At 48.3% G+C, this 21,268-nt stretch overlaps 1 protein-coding gene and 1 long non-coding RNA gene across 4 annotated transcripts; both read right to left on the minus strand.

The window, feature by feature from the left end:
* Positions 1-17: 17 nt before the first annotated feature.
* LOC119372367 (nascent polypeptide-associated complex subunit alpha, muscle-specific form) lies at positions 18-20,321 on the minus strand. Its single transcript, XM_037642840.2, has 3 exons — positions 17,788-20,321; positions 1,977-2,213; positions 18-373 (listed from the first exon to the last, which is right to left on the minus strand). The coding sequence occupies exons 1-3, from the start codon at positions 20,182-20,184 to the stop codon at positions 92-94; spliced, it is 2,916 nt and encodes a 971-aa protein (XP_037498768.1). The 5' UTR covers positions 20,185-20,321; the 3' UTR covers positions 18-91.
* LOC119407115 (uncharacterized) lies at positions 12,001-15,458 on the minus strand. Of its 3 annotated transcripts, XR_007417762.1 has the most exons (6): positions 14,803-15,458; positions 14,677-14,724; positions 14,464-14,582; positions 13,689-13,753; positions 13,310-13,387; positions 12,001-12,157 (listed from the first exon to the last, which is right to left on the minus strand). It is a non-coding gene; the product is annotated as an uncharacterized LOC119407115 (long non-coding RNA). The 3 variants fall into 3 exon arrangements; XR_007417763.1 differs by lacking the exon at positions 13,689-13,753; XR_005186627.2 differs by having other exon boundaries at positions 13,310-13,753.
* Positions 20,322-21,268: the final 947 nt, after the last annotated feature.

Below are 21,268 nucleotides of genomic sequence, written 5' to 3' on the forward strand. Positions count from 1 at the left end.
TACAAACTCTAATGCCTATAAACATTCGTACGTAGTATTAAAAAAACTGTGCTATTTTACAGCAACACTTGGTTGCTGTTTTCCGTCTATGCTAAATGTCCAACGTATCTATATGCGTTGTTTCTTCTTCATCGGCCTTGACGTACGAGCCGTTGTAGTGTTCTATATCAAACATCAACGTAACCCGCGGTGTTGCCACGCCTGCGCCGTGTTGTGGCGGCTTTGCAGTAGTAGACGACACGATGCTGTAGACTAAGACTACAATGATGGCAATCACCACGACACAGGCACAGTTCATGATGGCGCCGTTGATGTTGTTAGGGGGGGACGGTGCAGTGGCTGCGCCAGCTCCGCCAGGCTTTTGATCACCTTGCTGGAAAGAGGAGATTTGAAAATATCAGTTGCGGGGCAGTTTTAGTAATTGATGCGAATGATACATAAGCCAATCGAATGCAAACTGAGAAAGGAAGGTGATGGGTGGCACACTAGCTAAGGCCTATTGTTCCCGTGAAGAAAGCGTCTGCATGTCCGTGATGAAGAATTCACAGTCACCTGCTGCAAAAGCTTCAAAATTAGCGCAGTTACACGAAACTGCCCGAGACAAGGCAGGATACTAGAACTGTGTAATTCAAATAAATTACGACAGCGTAAAATATGAACATGAAAGAGAACTGTTGTCACCCACCTATTACGTACCATTAGGTCCTGCCATGTAGGAGCATATTTCAATGCATAAAGTTCTCGTATCCTATTGTTTATTGAAACTTCTGACTGGTTTTGAAGATTTTGCAGAATCGACTCACTTCTTTGAGAGAAGTGTCATTATTAGGGGTGTGCGAATATTCGAAATTTCGAATATTTTTTTAATAGTGTTTGCTATTCGATTCGCACTGGAATTTTACTATTCGAACTTCCCAAACAAATACTGTCAATGTCCGACTGAAAGTGACCCCTTCAGATTTTTAATATGCTTCACCTCATTACACTCGTATTGCGGCAAAGCTGCCTTTCAAGCTCCGTTATGGTCGAACTAAACAGTCAACGTCCGATTGGAAGTGACCCCTAGATTTTCAATATGCTTCACCTTGTCACACCCCGGTATTGCGGCAAAGCTGCCTTTCCAGCTCCGTTGCGGTCGAACATAGCCGAAAGACAGTCAACGTCCGATTAAAAGTGGTCCGTAGACTTTAAATATGCTTCACCTCATCACAACCCGGTATTGCGGCAAAGCTGCCTTTCAAGCTCTGCTACTGTCCCAAATGTATTATAACTCAAGAAAACGCTGGTTCCAACATGGAGATGAAAGATGTGGCAGAGGTGGGGGCTCAATTAACGCTGTTTTGGACCTGAAATTTCGGCAGGAAATCCGAAAAATCAGAAGCCGAAGCTTTTTAGCATCCAAAATTTCAGATGTTCTTATATAGATGTTCTTAGACATCTACGAGGCAAATTTGGAACTCCGGACTTGAAGGGAGCAGACCCTTGTCCGCCACATCAGTTGGGCTTCCACAGAAGTTGAAAGAGGAGGAGAGGCTGAGGAAATGGCATCCATGCCTATCACGTGTAAAGTGTTGTCGGCAACACTTTGGTTGCACCAAATCATGCACATAAATACAATTCGGCCTCTACATTGCCTCATTCTTGATAAGACAACTATGAAACACCACACCGCCAGCGCTTCATCAACCTAGCGAAAAGAAACTCTTTCATGTTGCTATCTCATAAGAATATGCTTAGGAATCCTCTCTAACTTTTTTTCTGCAATTTCGCTTCGAAGTACATATTCGAAAAATATTCTAGAAATATTCGAAAAATATTCGATTCGATTCGCACTCACACTTCAATATTCGAATTCGCTTCGCACCCAAAATTTTGTTATTCGCACAGCTCTAGTCATTATTCCATGTGAAAAATTTACATTCGCATACTTTTATGACAACTCGATTAAGTTCTGTGTAGAGTGGAACAAAACTAACCTCGGCATGGGCCGCGTTTTCCTCTGGCTTGGCTTCATTGCCAGGAGCTGGTAGAGCACCGTTGGCTGGCTCAATACCGATAGCGTGCTCGTCCGGCTTGGAACCCTCCGCATGCATCATGTCCACTATGTGATGCCCATTGCTGGACTCCTCCTGATGTCCGAGGTGCTCCTCAGCTTTGTCGCCATGGTCCGGGTGCTGAGAGGCAGTTTCTACTGCACCTGCTTCGTCACTGCTCTGCGTAACATTTTAAAGCCTGTTAAGTGGGAGAGAGGTAGTTCTGCCGACACAGTGCCAGAATACTATTTAAAGACAAGTTAGCAGGGGCATGGTTAATTTGAGACAAGGGGGGGGGGGGGGAGTGGCGTCCAGCACCACTGTACAGGTTTTTTTTTTGTAGAGAATACAGATTTTTTATAAAGATTGTATGATGGTCAGGCTTCTGTTATTTTCGCACACAAACTCTATGTCAAGGCAGAAATACTTTACCGCTACTTAAATCACATTTACGTGATTAATTAATAAAACTGATTAACTTTTCAATGATTCATTTGCGGGCAGTCTTTTACATTAGAAACTTGTAGTGTGCGCCAATTTATGGCATACCCATTTTTTAGAAATCATGAAAGTTGCACGTAATTCGAGACATTCATCGAATTTTAATGGCGATATCGAAACTGACTGCTCCCAGTATGCAGGAAACCCGGTCTCGCTGTTATGCAAGACCAGAACTAGTAAGTGACAAAATTTGAATCAAGGTGTGCCAAAGCAGATTCTGGTTAAGAAAAACCGGCAAGCATTCTGAAATACACAAGCAGACAGCTTATTCTTCGAGTGCAATGTGTGGTGCTTATCTGTTTCTTTCTTAAACTATAAACAGGCATGGAAAACTATTTCGGCTGTCTGCGAGAAGAAGCGCCACAGTGGCTGCCCCCGAGTTTTATGCTTCACAGAGAAAGAAAAGGTTGATATTGTGGTTTTCTTGTGCACATGAAAGAAACAGATAAGCACCAAACGCCACACGCAAAGGTAAGGCTATCTGCTGGCACAAGTGAGACGACTTCCCGCTTTTCACGAAAAGATACGGCCGTGATGTGCCTCAAAATTTCCTCACTTCCTTGTCAAGGGAAGTTTTGAGCTGAGGTAACAGAGTGGTCACGTCTTGTACACGCTGGGCGTGATCAGTTTCGATTTCGCCCTGAAAATTCGACGAATATATATATATATATATATATATATATATATATATATATATATAATGTAATAATGTAATGTACAAACTAAAAATTTTGAGGAGGGATACGGTGATTGCCCTACCAATAACAGATGGTGCCTCCAATCTATTGCAGTACACCTGGTCATTTATATGTAGGAAAACTGTTAACTAGTTGGTGAATCGTGAATACAGCATTGTGCTGCAATTAAGTCTGAAGCACGGTGTAAGATACATACATTTTAGGTGGGGACACTCGCGAGACGCGATCGACCAGATAAAGTAACAGCGACGCACGTCCGTCGGACCGCTGACCGCAGCGGATATCTATCGGCGGGTAGACGCAACTTGAAGACAGAAACAGGCGTTGCTATAACAACCGGCCCTTCGCGGGAAACTTGAATTTAGTGACACATGGGCGTTGTTCCTGCCAAGCAGTGAAAATTGATTACTCTTCTCTCCAAGCATGAGGAGGGGTTAGGGACGCGCGGCATGCGCGGTCTTCATGCTTCTCTTTGTAAAGCATGCCGTTATTTGAAGTTGGTTCTCGCACGTCCAGTAAACTTAATACTTTTTTGGGGCGTAACAGATACTTGCATAATTGACATCTCTTCCAAAATGTCGTATGTTGCGGCTCTCTATCTAAATGCTCTGGTTTTCGTGCGTTCGCTGATGGTAGGTAGTGCACTCGGATCGGCTAGCTGGATGTGGGGCATGATGTGAGATATACGGCAGCGCGCGCTAACAGCATGGGGAACACACATGCTTTTGATGACCAGCAAAGCAGAACTTGAACAAGAACGCGTGATTGCTCGTATGAGAGAAGCGACAACTTAGATACTCAGACAAATTGTTTGGCGCGCATTACATAGGTACCGTTTGGTGTTGCGCCGAAATCTATTATTGCGGTTCTAATGACGAATATACGGCGGAACGTTCACGACTGTGAGCTTAACAGTGGGCAGGAGACGTTTACGTGGGCCACTGCGCATATCTTCTCGCTGCTGTCACCATCGCCTCTTACCGTGCAGGGGGAACATACTATAGATTTTTTTTCGCATTGAATAATCAACGCACCTTTCTAAGAACGCCACTGGAAGCAAGCTCACAAAAAACAGCGAGTGGACAACGTAAGACTGTGAAAAAAATTCTCACTACGTCTATAACAGAAAAACTGCTATTTATTCCAATGTATCATTGCGTAGCATAAACATAAAACAAATGTTCGTGCAGCGAAAATTATTCATTCACATTTACGACGTAGACAGTGAATGTATACATTGAATCTCATGAAAGTGACACCACCGTAAGGGCGAGACATGTCCGAACAGAACAACAGGAGGAGTCTAAACCTTGTAAAGCCATGCCTCTTTCTTTTTGTTGCAGCTTTCTTTAGGCGCATTTCGGCCTTGCATCTTGCAGTGTTGCCGCATTCTCGTAGTAATGTAGTAGCGCAGAATTCTGGCAACTGCGTATGTCTTGTGCTCAGTGCACGGAAATGTCAACTGCTGCTCAGTGACATGCTCAATTGTGTCCCAAAATACGTGGGGGTCGTCTGCGTGGCTGGAAAAATAATCTTCCGCGGACTTCAGCAGAGAGTACAGCCTGCGATTTGGGTGTGTCAGTCCTCCCTTCGTCTTTGAGTTCGTAAGGGCAGCTTCCGGTGCAACGCTTGAAGACACGGTGAGTGACCTCCTGCAGGTTAAGCATGAGAACATCGGTTGAAGCTTCCGGCTCAGGTAACCACAGACGTAATAAATTATGCAGTCAACTGCCTGGGCTGTGGTCGAACTTGCAGGGAAAACATCTACACATTCCCACGATTCCGTGTCTATAAGTCCATCCAACTTCGCGCGAAGTTCCTCGAGCTGCCTTTCAGATGAATTTTCACCACCTTTGAAGATTGATTTGAAGCAGGCGAAATCCAAAATGGGGGAATCTTCTCTTGCCTCGCAATTTCCGAACTTAGGTGGCTTCAGCAGTGTGTATATACTGAGCGTTCTATACACCTGCATGAATGTAGGCATGTCAGGGTGATCATTCTCACCAGCTGCTTGACGGACTTACCCGAAAAAGCATTCCAATGGGTCCTGATTGAATTTAGCGGTAAGAACGTATCGGAAGCTGCATTCATTCAGTAAATGGTTGCAAAGATCGATTGTGGACTTCAATGTGACGCGAAGTCCTTCAGCAGTCTTCCTTGCCAGAAACATGTCTTTAGTAATTAGCCCATCAAAAAGCTCTTTTTCCCATTCGTTCAGCCATTTCAAGCCTTCTTTCAGGACCCTGATATCACTGCTGCCTTACTTAATTCCTTCCGCCGGGTGCCGTCGGTTTAAGGCGTCATAGAAATCATTGAGTCGCACTGTAAACTCAATGGTTCCCTCGCAGTCACTCAAATTGCTTTTGCCTTGTTCCTGGCAGTACTTCATACCAGCAGCCATGGAAGAACTGAAAATTTGAGTCGCGAATTTCACGCGCATTTTGTCCATGTTGCTTGGCCAGATATGACGCTGAGTAATTTTGGGGCACACCTTGAGGCCTCCTTTGTGCACCTCATCCTCTTTGAATACCGAAACGTAGTGAGACCATTTCACCCACTTTCCGTGCACTTTCATGTACTTTTGTTTCAGCAGCCTGTTCCTGATGCATTTAAATAAATGCGGGACGTCTGAAGACATGTACACATTGCGTTCAGCATCAAGAGGATGTTCGAAGAAATTCTTCTCTCGCTCCACATCACCTGAGATGCCGAGGTGCTTCCACATGGTACGGTTCGTGCTTGCCCCTTCGCAGACGACCCCGTCAATGAACGCTCCAGCTTCTTCAAGGAGCACAATCGTTTGCAAAAGCAACTGGCACAGCACTGTGCCTCGCGTGGCGTTTTTGGAAGCGAAGACTGCCACAGGTTGTGCGTAGCTGTCGGTAAACGGGCAGAACGTAAAACCCCACCCCTTATGTAATGCCCCTCCTACGAAGGGGGGCCTTTAACGTAATAAACTGAACTGAACTGAACCAGTGCATGGTCGGCCAAATCTTTAGATTTCATGTTCTGTTCGCCTTGATCCACGAGGCCATCATAGCTCAAAGTCCTTGAGTTAAGCTGCTTGCACTGTCTATCTTGCATCTCGTCCAACAACAACATTCCATGCCTGAAGAATGTCGGCTTCGTTTGCAACTTCTTTTTCAGTGCCGAGAAGAAGTCTGTGTCAAAGCCGCACTTCATGTCAACTGTACATATCTGGCGTCTGATAGTTTTCACTGATGGCAGGGGGAGGACGTCGTTCTCATTAAGAAACCTATAGGCGCTCGGTGAGCGAATGTGTAACAGTAAGCACAACAGGAGCCAGTTGTTTGTGTCATCATCATCATCATCATCAGCCTGTCTACGTCCACTGCAGGGCAAAGGCCTCTCCCATGTTCCGCCAATCAACCCGGTCCTGTGCTTTCTGCTGCCACGTAATACCTGCAAACTTCTTAATCTCATCTACCCACCTAATTTTCTGTCTCCTCCTCACGCGTTTGCCATCTCTTGGAATCCAGTCAGTTACCCTTAAAGGGGTCATGAACCACTTTTCCAAGTAATGATCTAATGGCCTCAGTATCGGAGTGTACTGCCTCCCGAATCGATTGCCGCAAAAATTTCTCGAATCCGTCAAGAATCAGCGGAGTTACGGGGGTTTGGCGCACGCTCCCAGCGCTTTCTCTCTTTTCTCGTGCCGGCGAGCGCACTGGAAGCTAGACAGGGAGGGATGGCATGGGGGAAAGAAGTTACGCCAGCGCGCGTCATGAAACGCGATCGCTCTCCCGCTGTGATTCGCTTGCGCGAGTGCGGCTACCGTGTACTGAGGAGTGCGGCGCCGGCAAGTGGCGGCGCCCCGCGGCAAGAAGCGCATCTGATCCGAACGCCGCTCTCGATTTACGTCGGCTATCGGCCAATAAGCATGCTATGTCTCTTGCGACGTACAGCGGACAGGCGCCCCGCCCACCGACGAGAGTGAGAACCGGCCTCTGTTTGAAAAGAGGGTGCCTGGGGAAACGGCAACTTCGCGCTCCGCTTGTGGCCATTACGCGGCGCGCACGACTGTAATATTCGGCAGAGCAGTTCATAGCCGTGTCAGCTTTCCGCAGGATGTGTTTTTTCAATCAGCCCAAGGGGTGCTTCATGACCCCTTTAATGACCACCGGTTATCCTGCCGACGTGCTACGTGCCCGGCCCATATCCATTTCTTCTTCTTGATTTCAACTATGATGTCATTAACCCCCGTTTGTTCCCTGACCCACTCTGCTCTCTTCCTGTCTCTTCAGGTTACACCTATCATTTTCCTTTCCATCGCTCGCTGCGTCGTCCTGATAGACTTTAATGCAAAGGTAGGCAAGAAGCAGGCTGGAGATCATGCAGTTGGGGAATATGGCATCGGCTCTAGAAACGCCAGAGGGGAGTTACTAGTAGAGTTTGCAGAATGCAATAATTTACGCATCTTGAATACCTTCTACAGAAAACGGGCTACTCGTAAGTGGACGTGGAGGAGTCCTAATGGCGAAACTAACAATGAAATAGACTTCATAATGTGCGGCCACCCGGGCATTGTACAGGATGTGGAAGTAGTTAACAAGATCCGATGCAGTGACCATAGAATGGTAAGATCTAGAATTCAACTTGACGTGAGGAAGGAACGGCAGAAACTGATACGCAGGAAGCCGATTAATGAACTAGCTCTGAGAGGGAAAGTTGAGGAATTCAGAGTTTCACTTCAGAATAGGTACGCGGCTTTAACCGAGGAAACCGACCTTAGCGTTGACGCAATGAATGATAATCTGACTAGTATCATCAAGGAGTGTGCAGTGGAAGTCGGGGGTACAGTTGTTAGACAGGACACTGGTAAGCTATCCCAAGAGACGAAAAACCTCATTAAGAAACGTCAAGCTATAAAAGCCTCAAATGCAACAGACAAAATAGAGCTGGCGGAGCTTTCGAAGTTAATCAATAGGCGTAAAGTAGCCGACATAAGAAAGTATAATATGGAGAGAATTGAGCATGCTCTAAAGAACGGAAGAAGCCTCAAAGCTATGAAGACAAAACTGTGCATAGGCAAAAATCAGATGTATGCATTAAGGGATAAGGAAGGCAAGGTCACAAACAATATGGATAGAATAGTTGAGGTAGCGGAAGAGTTCTACAGAGATCTGTACAGCAGCCGAGCCATTCAGGATGATAACGTAAGAAGGAGTAATAGCGCAGAGGAATCTGACATCCCACCAGTATTGACAGGAGAAGTAAAGAAAGCCCTAAAGGGAATGCAAAGAGGCAAAGCAGCTGGTGAGGATCAGGTAACATCAGACCTGTTGAAAGACGGTGGAGAGATTATGTTAGAGAAACTGGCCACCCTGTATACGAAGTGCCTCTCGACGGGGAGGATACCAGAATCTTGGAAGAATGCCAACATCATCTTGATCCATAAGAAAGGGGACGTCAAAGACCTGAAAAATTACAGGCCCATAAGCTTACTGTCGGTTGTCTACAAGCTATTTACAAAAGTAATTGCTAACAGAATTAATACGACATTGGAGTTCAATCAACCAAGGGACCAGGCAGGATTTCGTTGTTTGTGTACCTCCTGCCATTTCTTGACTCGTGTCGGGCTGCTTCCACGCACTCTCACTAGCATTTGCTGCGCCTCTGAAAGATTTGCTCTTGTCAGCGTTTCGTTGAGCGAGTTGTCGCTTCTTTCTTTTGGTCTTAAGCACTTGCATCTTGGACCTGTAACATGCAATGCGTTGCTTTCGTAAGGCATTTACCTTATCTTTTATGGATGACTTGAACGGGATTCTGATCCGTTTTTCTTGTCTGTGCTTCTCCTTCCTGTACATGTGCACCCGGAGTGTATTGTGCAGCCTATCACAAAATGTGCAAGGAGATTCTCCAGTTTGAAGAATGGGGCACCGATTATGACGACAAACGCTGGATGTATCCACGTAGCCACATTTCAAGTACACGTTCGTGTATCTTTCCTGTGGTGGCCCACCAGAGCAGATGTTCCATTCAGCGAAACATTTTAGGGCTTCACTCACAACGCTCCAGTCATCAGGAGAGCGCAATTCACGTGATTCGGGAATAAATGGGGAGTCAACTCTTCGACCAAGTACGAAAGTGCTGAGAGCGAAAGTTGCGTCCTTGACTTGCTGTACATTGAGTATCTTAACTGACAGCGGATTCCCAGATGACGAAAACCCAGCTTGTAGAAAAACGCCAGGCCTGCGCTGAAACCGCAGCACAGTCACAGCGAAAGCTGGAAGAGCGGCGTTTCTAGAGCCCGTTGTAAGCTAGCTCACTTGGGGCTACAATACAAGTACACTAGAAAGGTACCCACTACGCAATAAATCACAATTTTTGTGAAGTTGCGAAGCACCTACTAAGCCATTATTCGTCATTCTGCGGAGAAGCGAGGCACCAGCCGCACGTCTGAAGGCATTATGTGCACTTTGTTGACGCGGCGACTGATGACGATGAAGAATTATGGCTCAGCCTTTTGTAATGGGTTGGAATCTTTAAACGGCCCAGCAGTTATGTAATTTGCAGTGGGTGACGCCCGGTTGCTATTTCGCTCTCCCGTCATGCTGTATAACATACGTTGCCGTGGGAGAGAGACAAGGTGGGGTGAAGAACTTTACTGAGACCCCAAGTAAATGGATCATGCGCTTATGAGATTCTTTGGCAACCAATACAAATGCACTTGCGAGGAACCCACTACGCTCTAAATCATTGTAATTTTACTGAGACCCCGAGGAAATGGATCATGCCCTGATGGGCTTCATTGGCAACCAATACAAGTGCACTTGCGAGGAACCCACTGCTCTCTAAATCATTGTAATTTTACTGAGACCCCGAGGAAATGGAACATCCGCTTATGGGCTTCCTTGGCAACCAATACAAGTGCACTTGCGAGAAACCCACTACGCTCTAAATCACTGTAATTTATCTGAGACCCCGAGGAAATGGATCATGCGCTTATGTGCTTCCTTGGCAACCACTACAAGTGCACTTGCGAGAAACCCACTACGCTATAAATCATTGTAATGTTTGAGAAGTAGGGCAGCTGGCACTGGACCATTTTTCGTCATTCTACGAAAAGCCGTGGTACCTGCTAAACGCATGTAAGGCATTATGCGCACTTTGTTGATGCTGTGCCTGGCGACGATGAAGAATTATGGCAGAGTCCTTTGTAATGGGTTGGAAGCATTCAACAACCTACTCATTGCGCAATTAGCATTGTGTGACGCCTGGTTACAGAATTCGCGTTGTGCGACGCGTTGCGCGACGCTTGGTGCTTATTTTACTCTCTACCACGCTATATTGCATATGCTAAGGTGGTTCCTTCCCGACATGAAGTCTGTATAGGACCTTTTTGCATAGCAGTTCCAAGCACCGGAATGGCTCAGAGGTTGAATACTGGGCTCCCACGCAGAGGGCCCAGGTTCGAACCTCGTTCCATCCTGGAGTTTTTTTCTTATTTCGTTTTTTTTTTTCTTATTTCGAGCGATACTGGTTACGGGCACCGGCGGCGGCGGCGGCGGCGGACAACTACGGCGCCAAAAACGGCCGGTGAAATGATGTCATAACAGCTTTCGCTGTAAAATGAAAAGAATGCTGACCGGAGTCACGCAGTGTATGATGGTTCCACTCAGAGCTTGGCAAGTCGGCGTTTGAAGGGTCTAAGCACACTCCTGAAAGTAACTTTCGGTGCCCACTTCATCTTCGCTTGCCAGCATCTCAGCTGCAAACTGCTTACTTGATGCTGTGGCGTTTCCTCTCATCACAACGTTTCCGGAAGTGTCATTAAACATAGTTTCAGGCGATACTTCACTGTCCCCCTCTTGCGCTAAAGCCATTGCAGGGTTTTCCTGAAGTTTCGAAGCTGCTGCAAACTTGCAGTATTTCTTTCTGGCCTTTGGTAGTGGTGGTGGGTGACCTGTAGTAGGTGTCTTTCTTTTCCTGGACTCCGAAGAAGGGTGTACGAAAGAAGACGGAAAAATGCAAGGGATTGCATCTTCCGAAAGAACGCTTCTTTTCGGCACGTCGAGCAGGACCTCTCCTGCAAGCTCCAAGTATCTTTTCTTGAGAATCATATCATCTGTGAAGTGCTTGCTGCAGACTGCATCCTTTGTGCTGAGCATACGGGTCTTCCTGGGAATCGCTTGAGCCCATTCCTGGAGGCGTTCGGGATCAGCAGGAACATTGAACAAAATTGCTTTTTCTTGACAGTGAGGGTAACCTGACCGGCCACCACTAACGAAGCACTTTCTTCCCATATTCGCTCGTTGTGTAGACGCCTTCTTTCGTCAAATTTCCTGCATGGCTGCTTACCACATCACAAGTTCATTTTGCAAACGGGAATGATAAAATGCCAGGTCCCCAGACAACGCAAAGGCATCCTAGGGACATCCAAATGACATCCCTTTTGGGAGTTCGGGACATCCAAAAGACGTCCCACACAAGGTGGAAAAACATCCCAAGTGATACAAAAAAAGACCTTTTTGGGATGTCCCAAAACTGCATGCGTGTGGGATGTTATTGGGACATGTGGCCACTTTTTACTGCAGGATTATTTCAAAAGGGTGGGACATCTGCTCCCATAACATGTTAACTTGCTTCATCGCACTCGACCACCGCCTACCTGAGAGAGCCAGTTGCCTCTCCAGGAAAGCATATTCCTCGTCCAACCAACCCACTTTTTTTTTCACATAGATAACTAGATAACTTAAAACCAAGTCATGTGTTCAGAAACCAAGCAACATGCATGGAACATCAAGTGACCAGCAAAAATGATTTATTGCCTCACTATTATATGGCACTACAATCATGCCGAGAAGGACAGAGAACTTGGTATTGATGAGCGTGTAGTCTAAGGTGCACACTTTCGAGTGGAGGGCCTTCCATGGCGTCCAGCAAAAGGGCTTGCAGAGGCAGCTGAGGACAACAAAAACAAAGCCTGCATGTATGTATACGTACTGCACACAACATGCATGAAAATGGTGAACAACAGGAACATAGCATGACTATATTGTCTTATGTCTCCTGAGACAGGGTTAAACCTCATTGCAGATGCACAAGTGCCTGCTTTTACTTAGTGCTTTGTCAACACTAGAATCATGAGAACTCTGTATTTATGAGCATGACATCTGTGGTGCACGCTTTCAAATGCAGAGCATTCCAACTGGCGTCCAACAGCAGGGCTCGCAGAGGCAGCTGAGAACAAAAACAAAGCCTTAATGTACATGTCCATACTGCACACACAAACGCACAAAGATGGTGCACAACAGGGATATAGCATGCCTATTTTGTCCTGTGTGTGTGTTAAGAGGTTAAAGGGACCAACAACCAACTTTTATGGTACCTATTTTCTTTAACGCGACAGAAAGCTTACCAGTCAGAGTGTATAATCAAGGAATGGTGATGTGGAAAATGCTGTGAAACAGTTGTAATTCTAATTTTTCTATCTGCGACGGATATGAAGTCGTATACACACGTGACAAGAAAGACATGATGCAAACAGTGAGCGTGACAGCGGTTCGTGTTCGAGCGCGGCGGTTTACTGCGTGTGTGTGTACTCGCGTGCATGCGCTGCGGCTCGACATGGTCCACTGGCTACCGCGAAGGCAGCGCCATTACTTGTCACCATGCAACTCCTTTTACCTCATAAGCAGCACAGAATAGAGCGGGGATGGATAGTAATATACATACTATAATTTTTAGGACCAATAATGGCACACATGACGGTATCAGACTACGTGACTTTGTACAGCAAAGTGATCAACTCCGCAATCTAGCTTCAAGGCTCTTGCGATAGGTTGCACAACATGCCTTTTTTTTGTTACTTTTAAACACAATTTAGAGATATAAATCCTACTCACAGCGCGAAAAGGATGCTGGAATATGTCAGTAGTATAGCGCGGTCTTTTCATTTCTGACAGGATCTAATCACAAGTTCTGGCCAGTTGTCGGTCCCTTCTCCTTTAAGCCTGGTTCATACTGAAGTGCTTGTAAACAACAATGCACAATTTTACTTATTGCTTTACCAACGAAATTCATGCCAGGAATGACAAAGGAATTGGTATTTACGAGCATGATGTCCAAGGTGCACGCGTTTAAACACAGAGCCTCCCAGCTGTTGTCCAGGAGCGGGGTTCGCAGAGGCAGCTGAGGGAAAAAAAAACAAATCCTTCATGTATATGCATATCCACTGCAAGCACAAATATGCATGAAAGTGGCGCACAAAACAAACATAGCACAACTGTGTTGTTGCATGTCTGCTAGTTTAAGAGGAGTAAAACCTGCTTCATAATTACTTGCTCATAAGTAGAAATTTCTCCTTTTAGCTTACTCTAATTATGTCGGTTACGACTTTCGCATTTACAGGCATGAAGTCTAAGCTGCACGTTTTCCGTCTCTTAACCTGCATGCCTATGTCCAGGAAGCTGAGCACATTCTATGTCATTACCGGTAGGCAAAGGTGCAGACATTTGGGGTAAAGGTGCACACCAGGGGCACCACTACTAGAAGCAGCTGAAAAAAAAGAAAAAAGATCATGTAATATGTGTACACAGCTAGCACATGCAAAAAGAATATCATTGAGCAACAGTGCATATCACAAATGTGCTACATTTGTTTGGAAGTAAAACCTACTTGACAAACAGAGTGGGCTAGTTGGTCATTTCGGTTGTGTGAAACTACTTGGCTGCTGGTAAAGGATGAAAACAACATGCACTGAAAAAAGGCGGAGGTATCGGGAAGCCAGACAAGGTGCCAGTTGCTAATATGCACCAAGTGACTGAACAACAGGTTCTGCTGCTTCATAGAGATGTAGCAGAAACACCAACATACATTTTCAGTTTGTTGTTTCAGTAAGACAAAAATCATGATCATAATCACAAACGATACGGTATATACCAGTACAAAACTGGGCTGTGCCCTTTTCTTCTCATAACCGGCTAACTGATGGCCAGCAGCAGGACTCACACGTGCAACTGAATAAAAGAATAGCAAGAATATGCGCTGTTTTGAACATAAGTTCTGGCTTTTCTTACAAATGGTGTCATAATGAGAGCAAAAAATTTGGTACTGGGCATAAACTTACGGCAAGCCAGTCTTGTGTGCAGCAATGCTTAATTCATGTCCACAGCCCACTACAAATGGTTAAACTTGACACATGCATTTGACCATTCCATTTTTTTTTACGCTTATGTCAGTTGCCGTGGAAAACATGTACAACAAACCTTTGAAGTTTTTTCTTTGTCGTCCAGGACTTCTGATCGTTCTCCACGGCACTACGCACGCGCCGGCTTGCAGTTATTCGAGGCAGATCAGCCATGTGTTCCACGATCGCGGTGTCAATCTACACACGTGGCCGACAACAACAACATATCAGCATTGTGAGCTTAACAGTTTCTGCGGAAGATAAACCAAATCGCGTCACAAATAAAACTTACTCCCACGTGCCATTCTTGCTGCGAGGGTCCAGTTCAGCGTACGCCAACCTGCGCGCGATGGGGAGCCAAAGAAGAAAGTGCTAAGAACGTGCTGATTGCAGTAATCCCGGCATGTCAAGTACTTACCGAAGAGGTGGAAAAACGTTGAAATCGGCAAGATCTTGCAACCAGGCAAACACCTACGGCATGCGCGCTTGTGATTTTTCGACGAAACGTCACGGATCAAACACCTAAAAACGAGGCCAACGAAGAGTCTGATCTATCCGAACTCCAAACACGATGGCGATGGCGATGATGATCTGGCTATACCCTTTGAATCGGGTCGCCTGCGCTCAATGCGCGGCGTAGCCTGGGAAAAAAAAAAAAAAAAAAAAAGAAACGTATTTCAGAGCATCGCGGCTCCAAGACATTCCCGGAAACATGGGCACGAGAGTCACCGCGGCGCACCATACCGCCACCAGTGCTCCAACCGTTGTTTGGTTAGCTCCACATGTGTTCTGGCGCCTTTACGCTGGTCTTCTCCCTCGACAAAACCGAGTGCCGTCTGTAGCGAAGTTGTCCCGGAGGGTGGGTGGATCTTCGGACACTGGAGGACTATGTGTTCGATTGTTTCCTCTGCTGCATTGCAAAGGATGCATTGAGTCTGCTGCCCGTCAACATAGTGTGCCCTCCAGTGTCGAGTACGTAGCACGCCAGATCGTGCCTCCGCCAACAAACCACTTCCTCGTGAATTGTCGAAAAAGGCCTCCTTGGCAATGTCTCCCTTCCCCATCATGTACACAGTCATAGTCGTAGTCATAGTCACAGTCGCCGGGCGCCATGATGGCGATGGCGATGTCTGCGCAGTGCTCGCAGCAAATCGTCCACTATTTGAGCAGGTCTTGGCTCGCAGTAAGCGCAATTAAAGAACAACTGCGTATTAAACCTAAGAAAGAAAACAATAAAATAACAATATTTCATTCAATTCTTCTAAAGTTAATATGTCGGTGTTTTTATAAATACGACACCACCACACCACCGCTCGTGCGGTGCGGCCGCCGTTACCGCCGTTCTCTGATCTTTCACGAAAAGCACGGCGTGCGTGGCGCGAGTACGTGTGCCGTACCACTGTACCGCCTTTACCAAGTGTAACACTTGCTCACGCAGACAGCAATCGATCCCTCGTCCTCATAACGGCGCGACATTTAGAAAGAAACAAAAAAAAAAACAAACGAACACTTTCACAAAAACGCGGATATATTGTTTTTCATGTGCATGTAGATATGCAATTGTGCACGCGCGCCAACCATTGCTCTCCGGCGGAGTTCCTGTTTCCGATTGTTTAGGATCGCCAATTTTCAACACGGTAGCTTATTTCACCGCTAACTTGAAGTCCCAATCAGATCCTACAAGGGATGTTTTAGGAATGATCCCTATGCACATGTCTAAAGGACATCCTAAAAACCACCTTGTTGGGATGTGGGACGTTTGGACTTTTTTGGGAAGTCCCTGGGATGTAGTGTGTTGTCTGGGTCAGCGAACGCGGCTAAGGCACGCTAGCAACAGTAACATGGATACGCACACGCACGAAAGCAGACGACAAGCGCGGGCTCGGACGCTTGAAAGACAACACGGCTCTCGACCTGGTGTATTCTACGTGGACATAGCAGGGCCTTCGCCCAAGGGATTTTACACGGCCTCTGTAATTCACCAGGAAAAACACGTCAATGGGCTCTCCTTCCGAGCACAAAATTCAGAGCGAGCTGAGGAAGTAGCGATAGCGCTTGCTGCCGCGGATCCCAATTCGAAAGTCATCATCACGGACTCCCGTAAAGCATGTGCTCACTACTTGGCAGGGGAGATATCCCCCTTAGCCGGCCAAATTCTAAAACGGGCTGCCATTGATCCGACCCCGAAACGCATTATATGGGCTCCTGGCCATCAGGGCTTACGAGGTAATGAGGCCGCTGACGCGGCCGCCCGAGCGCTTACCCACCGGGCTCCTCACCCTGGCTCTTATGACTCAGAGGCCAATACACCGCTTCTGCGGTTCAAAGAAATTCTCTCATATTATCGCGACATTCACCGCCTTTTCCCGGCTCCTGCAAAGGGGCTGAGTAAGGCGGATGAGCGAACTCTAAGGCGCCTGCAGACAGGTACTCTACTCTGCCCTGCAATATTAGAGCACTACGATCCAAACACGGATGGGCGGTGCCCACACTGTGGGGAGACCTGCGATATCTTCCACATGGTGTGGGCATGTACTAAAAATCCCGACCTGCCCCCTTCCCCTACCCCTTCACGAGAGGCATGGGAGACTGCCCTCCTCAACTGCTCCTCACTGGAGTCGCAACGGGCTCTGGTGCGACGGGCGCGAGACGGGGCCTCGTCATGCGGTGTCCCGGACTAGGGACGCCGACCATGTACCGGGGTCATGCTTTGGCCCCCAAACTCTCTTTTTTTTTCTTTTATAATAAATGTTTTTTCATCATCATCATGCTAGCAACTAAAGCGGTCGCATGGCGTGTTTTCCGAGAGTGACAAACGCGACGCTCGCAGAACGCCGGCGTTGCGACCGGCCTCGCCGGTTGCTATAGCAACGGTACGTAAAACTTTTTTTTATTTTGAAGTTGCGCTGGCTTGCCGATAGGTATCCGCTGCCGTCAGCGGTCCTACGGACGCGCGCCGTTGTTACTTTATCTGGTCGATCGCGTCTCGTAAGCAAGCCGAGAAGTGTCCCCACCTAAAGTGTTTATATCTTACACCGTGGTCTGAAGGTACAGCACTCAGAGGAGGGCCTTGAATTCAGACAGACAGACAACTATACGAAATGATTGAGACTGACACTGAAGCCAGACAAAGCATAGGGCAATTTAACTGTTCTGCGTTTATAATGTAAAGGCCCAACTGAGAAGACCCTCAGTTCTGTCTGTAGGTGTGCCAATTTGTACTTCCCCCGCCACCATCAATTGTCCAAACATCTGTGGAGACAATTCCTCGAAACCTTAAGCTTCATGCACCTGAAAGTTGAATATCTGAGAAATATTAGCCTGCACAACCCAACATTATAGCCAGAAGTATGAGTTGTGCGTATGTCTCACTGTAATTTAGGCAACATTCTGTATGCCTCACCTTTTCTGACGGTCCATCACTGTTGTCGTCGCCATCTCGCGCAACTGCAGCAGTATTGGCAGCAATGGGGCCTCCTGCAATGCTTTCATTATCGCCCTCTTCTGGAGCATTCTGCCTGGCAACGTTGGGTGATAACGGCTTTGCGCCAGTCCCCGGATCGTCGGGTGGTCGTAACAAGTCTCTGGGTGGCGCTATTGTCAGTTCCGGTGAGAATTCAGTCGTGGAATGTTCCGGCAGCGCTGCTGGTGAGCTGGGTGACTGTGGCGCAGAGGTGCGAGTCTCCGGCGACTTTTGTGCTGGGGGTCGTCCTTGACTGGGCGATGCGGCCATATTTTCTGTTGCAAGGCCTTTGTTGGTGCTGGAATGCTGCTGTCCTGGAGACGGCGTAGGATCGAGCGGTGAGCAGACTTCAGATCCTGCTTGGTTTCCCTCATGTTTGCCCGGTTGCTTTCCTTGTGCTGCGGGTTGCATAACACCAGGCCGTCCTCCACCATGTTCACCCAGAACCTTTTCCTCTTTTTCACCTGGTCGTCTTTCCTCTTGTGTGCCTGGACGATGTACTTCATGTGCACCGGGACTCTCTAGCTCTTCTGCAGCTGCGTGCTGTTTTTCGGGCGTATTGGGTTTTCCCTTTTCTGCGCCTGGTTGCCCCTCTTGCTTTGGCGATTGCTTTTCCTCATGTGCACCTGTTTGCTTTCCTTGCATTGCTAGGTGCTTGTCCTCGTGTTCACCTAGTTGCTTCCCTTGCACTGCTGGCTGTTTCTTCTCATGCACTCCTGGTTGCATGCCCTCATGTGCTCTGGACTGCTCTGGAGATGGCAAGCGAGGTTCAATGGCTGCCCTTGTAGATTCAGGCCCTGCTAATTCTTGCGCTTTTGGTTCGGGTGAGCAGTGCTCTTCATTTGCTTGCCTTGCAGGCATTACACCGACCAAGTGAGGTTGCACTTGGGACAAGGCTTCTGCTGGCTGTTGCGGTGAGGTGGCGGACGGAGACGTAGCTTTAGGTGTGCTGGGAGAAGCTGCGCGTTCGGCAGTGTCCGCTTCAGCACTTGGCATCGCTTTCGGCACCTCTTTACTCCCGTCGACAGTCATTTGTTGAATCGCCTGAGAATCCTCGGGAGCAGCTGGAGAAGCAGGCACATCGGGGTCAGCGTCAATCGACTCTGACAAAAGCTGCAACTCCTTTCTGACGAGTTCCTGGCCCGGGGCTACTGTGGCGGGAGGTTCTATAGCGCTGTTGGACATCTTGCTCGGCACTGTGTCTATCGCTTCCCGGTTTGAGAGGGCCCTATTTTTGCCAGCCTTCTGCGACGACCGTTTGCCCTTAGGCACAACCTGGACCAGCGTCGAGAAGTCGTGCATGGCCTTGGCGGGCGCCAGTCGACGCTTTCTCTCCTCCCGTTCGCATTCTTTGCACTCGCGGCTGGAATCTGCGCTGCGCGAGTCCATCCACGTCTGGAACGGCATCACTATGGGTCCTGGCGGGTAGTAGTAGTAGGGATGCTGCGGCATTGGCCAGTAGGGCGAAAGGCTGGTCATTCCGAACGGGCTCTGCTGCAGTCTGAAGGTATTGTAGGCCAGCGAAAACGTTCGGAAAATTTCCAGCGGGTCCGGGAAGCGGTTACCGCAGCGGCACTCGGAACAGCACGACGGTGGCGCCGACGGCGGGAGAAGGACGCAGCAAGCCGGTCGTCCGTCGGGAAAGTTAACGTAGTGGCACTGGGGAAAGCTTTGTGAGGACGGCAGCGAGAGCTGGCTCGGCGTTGAGCTCGGGGCGCGCCGCGGCGGCGGCCGCGCCTTACGCTGAACCGCGGAGGGTACTACCTTGAGTCGGTACCGGTTCCGAATGGCGGGCGCGGACAGTCGCGGGGCTTGTACCGGTCGAGGATGGTGGTACCGCTGATGACCGAGAGGGCGGGCGGGTGCGCTGACGGCGCTGCGCGCCGATACTCTGGGCGCCGAACGAACGTCTCGAAGGCAGGAGCGGGACGGCGGACGCACGACGGTGACGCCCATGGAAGATCGGGAATCGCTGGACGGAAGCATTTCTGGTGCGAATACCGTGAGCGACAAGTAGTCCAGGGCCTTGGACAGCGGCGACTGCTGCTCGTCGCGCGCGGCGGTCGAATTGGAAGCGCTGCTGGATTCTACCGTCACCGACGCCCTGACCACCGTGCGGTCGCCCATCCAGCCCGTCAAGGCCTTCTGCAGGTCCGATAGCGGGCCTTCGGCGGTTGTTGGGTGCCCGCCGCCCTGAGGCGGCTGCTGGGATCCGTTCGCGTAGATATCGGTAAAGTACCGCATCGCCGTCTGCCACGGTGCCTCCTGCGTACTTCCCTCGGATTGGGCCCGTACTGATGGCGCGCTGGGATACTTGGTCGGTGGATGATTTGACATCGTCTTGCTAGCTGGGTCGCTTGCACGAGGGAACGTGACGCACGGAGGTGACCACGTGTTCGTGCCGCCACGAGCTGCACTATCTGGAAACCGTACGTGTGGCGCGACGAGAACGAAGTCTTACATTTTTATAAACCCCCGATATTTATTACCAATCCACTACACAGTGGAGGTAACGGTTGACTATCACCTGAACCTTTCCTGGTCATTCCACCGCAGTGGTCAAGTCTACATGTGCTGCAGGTTTGCGCCTTTTATTCAGGCGCTTCTGTTTGGTCTGATCCGCTGTGTCAAAATGATCATTGCTCAGGTCCGAGTGATTCCGGGCTGAAACTGACGAGCTACATATGATAGAGCCTACAGGTGAACACGGATATGTCGCTCTAGACTTTAGCGTACTGGAATATAAAAAAAAAAGGCGCTTACCAACTTCCTTGATGGTTTCTATAAGCGCGAAGGACACGTAACACAATCGAAGTACACAGGACAAGCGCTTCTCTCAACTAAGTGTTCTTCGCGCTTATAGAAACTATGGATCAGTACCAACTAGCTCGACCTCAGTGCCTTTCTTGATGGTACGCGCCTTTTTTTCTACTTCAGTAACAGGGGCGTAGCCAGGGGGGGTTCAACCCCCCCCCGAAATTTTTCAGTTTTGCTTGCGTATATAGGCACGCACACATACAAACGCACGCACGAACATACATAAAGTGTGGTTGAACCCCCCCCCCCCCCCCCCGAAAGAAATTTCTGGCTACGCCCCTGTTCAGTAAGCATGTACCAACTAGCCCAACAAGTTTTACTAAGACTTTGGCGTGTTGTTTCGGTTTCGCGTGCTCTGCCGTCCCGCAGGGCCTAGACAATCGAATTTTTTCCAGATCCCAAAAGGTGGTATCGTTTTCATTGCGACAGCAACTATACGGACACTTCAGGCGCATTCTTGCCGTCGGCGTCGCCGTGATGTTCCGTATAACGTCGAAGTTGCGATAACACTGCCCCGTGTGTCGTGTATGTTTTAAGTGCGAATGAAAACGTACGAGGGAAGCCGATGATCGCGGCTCAAGCGGAGAGGAAACGCATCGGCCGT

The sequence above is a fragment of the Rhipicephalus sanguineus genome, chromosome 10 (assembly GCF_013339695.2).
Source record: "Rhipicephalus sanguineus isolate Rsan-2018 chromosome 10, BIME_Rsan_1.4, whole genome shotgun sequence".
In the NCBI taxonomy this organism is placed as follows: domain Eukaryota; kingdom Metazoa; phylum Arthropoda; class Arachnida; order Ixodida; family Ixodidae; genus Rhipicephalus; species Rhipicephalus sanguineus.

What these genes read in the sequence shown, in the direction of transcription:
- LOC119372367 (XM_037642840.2), bottom strand. Translation starts at nt 20,184, where the DNA reads ATGTCAAATCATCCACCGACCAAGTATCCCAGCGCGCCATCAGTACGG. An exon ending in GTGATGGACCGTCAGAAAAG is followed by an intron (nt 2,214 to 17,787) that starts GTGAGGCATACA and finishes AATGTTACGCAG; the next exon opens with AGCAGTGACGAAGCAGGTGC. An exon ending in AAAACGCGGCCCATGCCGAG is followed by an intron (nt 374 to 1,976) that starts GTTAGTTTTGTT and finishes TCCTCTTTCCAG; the next exon opens with CAAGGTGATCAAAAGCCTGG.